The 812-nt window shown below is 43.3% G+C and overlaps 1 protein-coding gene across 1 annotated transcript; it reads right to left on the reverse strand.

Annotated features, from left to right (window-relative positions):
• Positions 1-364: 364 nt before the first annotated feature.
• LOC116894418 (keratin-associated protein 19-3-like) lies at positions 365-610 on the reverse strand. The gene has a single exon (XM_032896123.1). It carries the CDS (start codon positions 608-610, stop codon positions 365-367), a length of 246 nt encoding a protein of 81 aa, XP_032752014.1.
• Between the last annotated feature and the right edge of the window lie 202 nt (positions 611-812).

An 812-nucleotide genomic window follows, 5' to 3' on the forward strand; every position in this document is an offset into this window, starting at 1 on the left:
ATTTTACATATAAGAAAAAGAGCACAGAGATGGATCTTATATTAATACACCCACATAAACTATTATAGCTAAATAATTGAATTTCAAGACAAAAGAACTATGTCAGAAGTACTTCATTATTAAAGCTTGTGAGAACATAACGACGCCCCAACCAGTACAGAAGTGGGTTTCTGAAGAGCAACACTCGAAAATACGGACTTCATCTAATACCCTCCACATTATTTACAGAAACCAGTTGTTCCAAAAGAAAGCAAAACACTGGACACAATAAACGAAGTGTGAAGGTCACAGGACAAAGAGTCTTACAAAATCAAGGAATCACTCACGGAAGACTACTGCATGGGTTATAGATTCAAATATTTATTCAATAGAAGCTGGAGAACCCGTATCTTCCATAGCATGAGGGGCGGCAGCAGCCATATCCGTAGCCGCCACAGCCAGACCCATATCCGTAGCCTCCGAAGCCAGAGCCATATCCAAAGCCTCCATACCCACAGCCGTAGCCCAGTCTGCGGATGCTGCTACACCCACAGCCATAGCTGCAGCCCAAGCCTCCGAAGCCACCATAGCCATAGCCCAGACCTCCGTAGTAGCCGCCGTAGTAGCTCATGGTGTTGGGAGTAGTAGTTCTCGTTTGTAGTTGCAGGAAAATGTTCTCAGTGCAATTCCACAAGGACATTTATATATACTCGGAGAAGCCACACCTGTAAATGTCATTCATTAAGACACACTGTGAACTATGCGACCAATCTTGTTTCTTAGGACTCAACCGCATCCTCTCCTTGTTTATGTAACTGGTGATTTAAAGGTTA

Source organism: Rattus rattus, chromosome 2, assembly GCF_011064425.1.
Source record: "Rattus rattus isolate New Zealand chromosome 2, Rrattus_CSIRO_v1, whole genome shotgun sequence".
Lineage (NCBI taxonomy): Eukaryota > Metazoa > Chordata > Mammalia > Rodentia > Muridae > Rattus > Rattus rattus.

Coding starts and splice junctions, on each gene's coding strand:
- LOC116894418 (XM_032896123.1), bottom strand. CDS start 610: ATGAGCTACTACGGCGGCTACTACGGAGGTCTGGGCTATGGCTATGGT.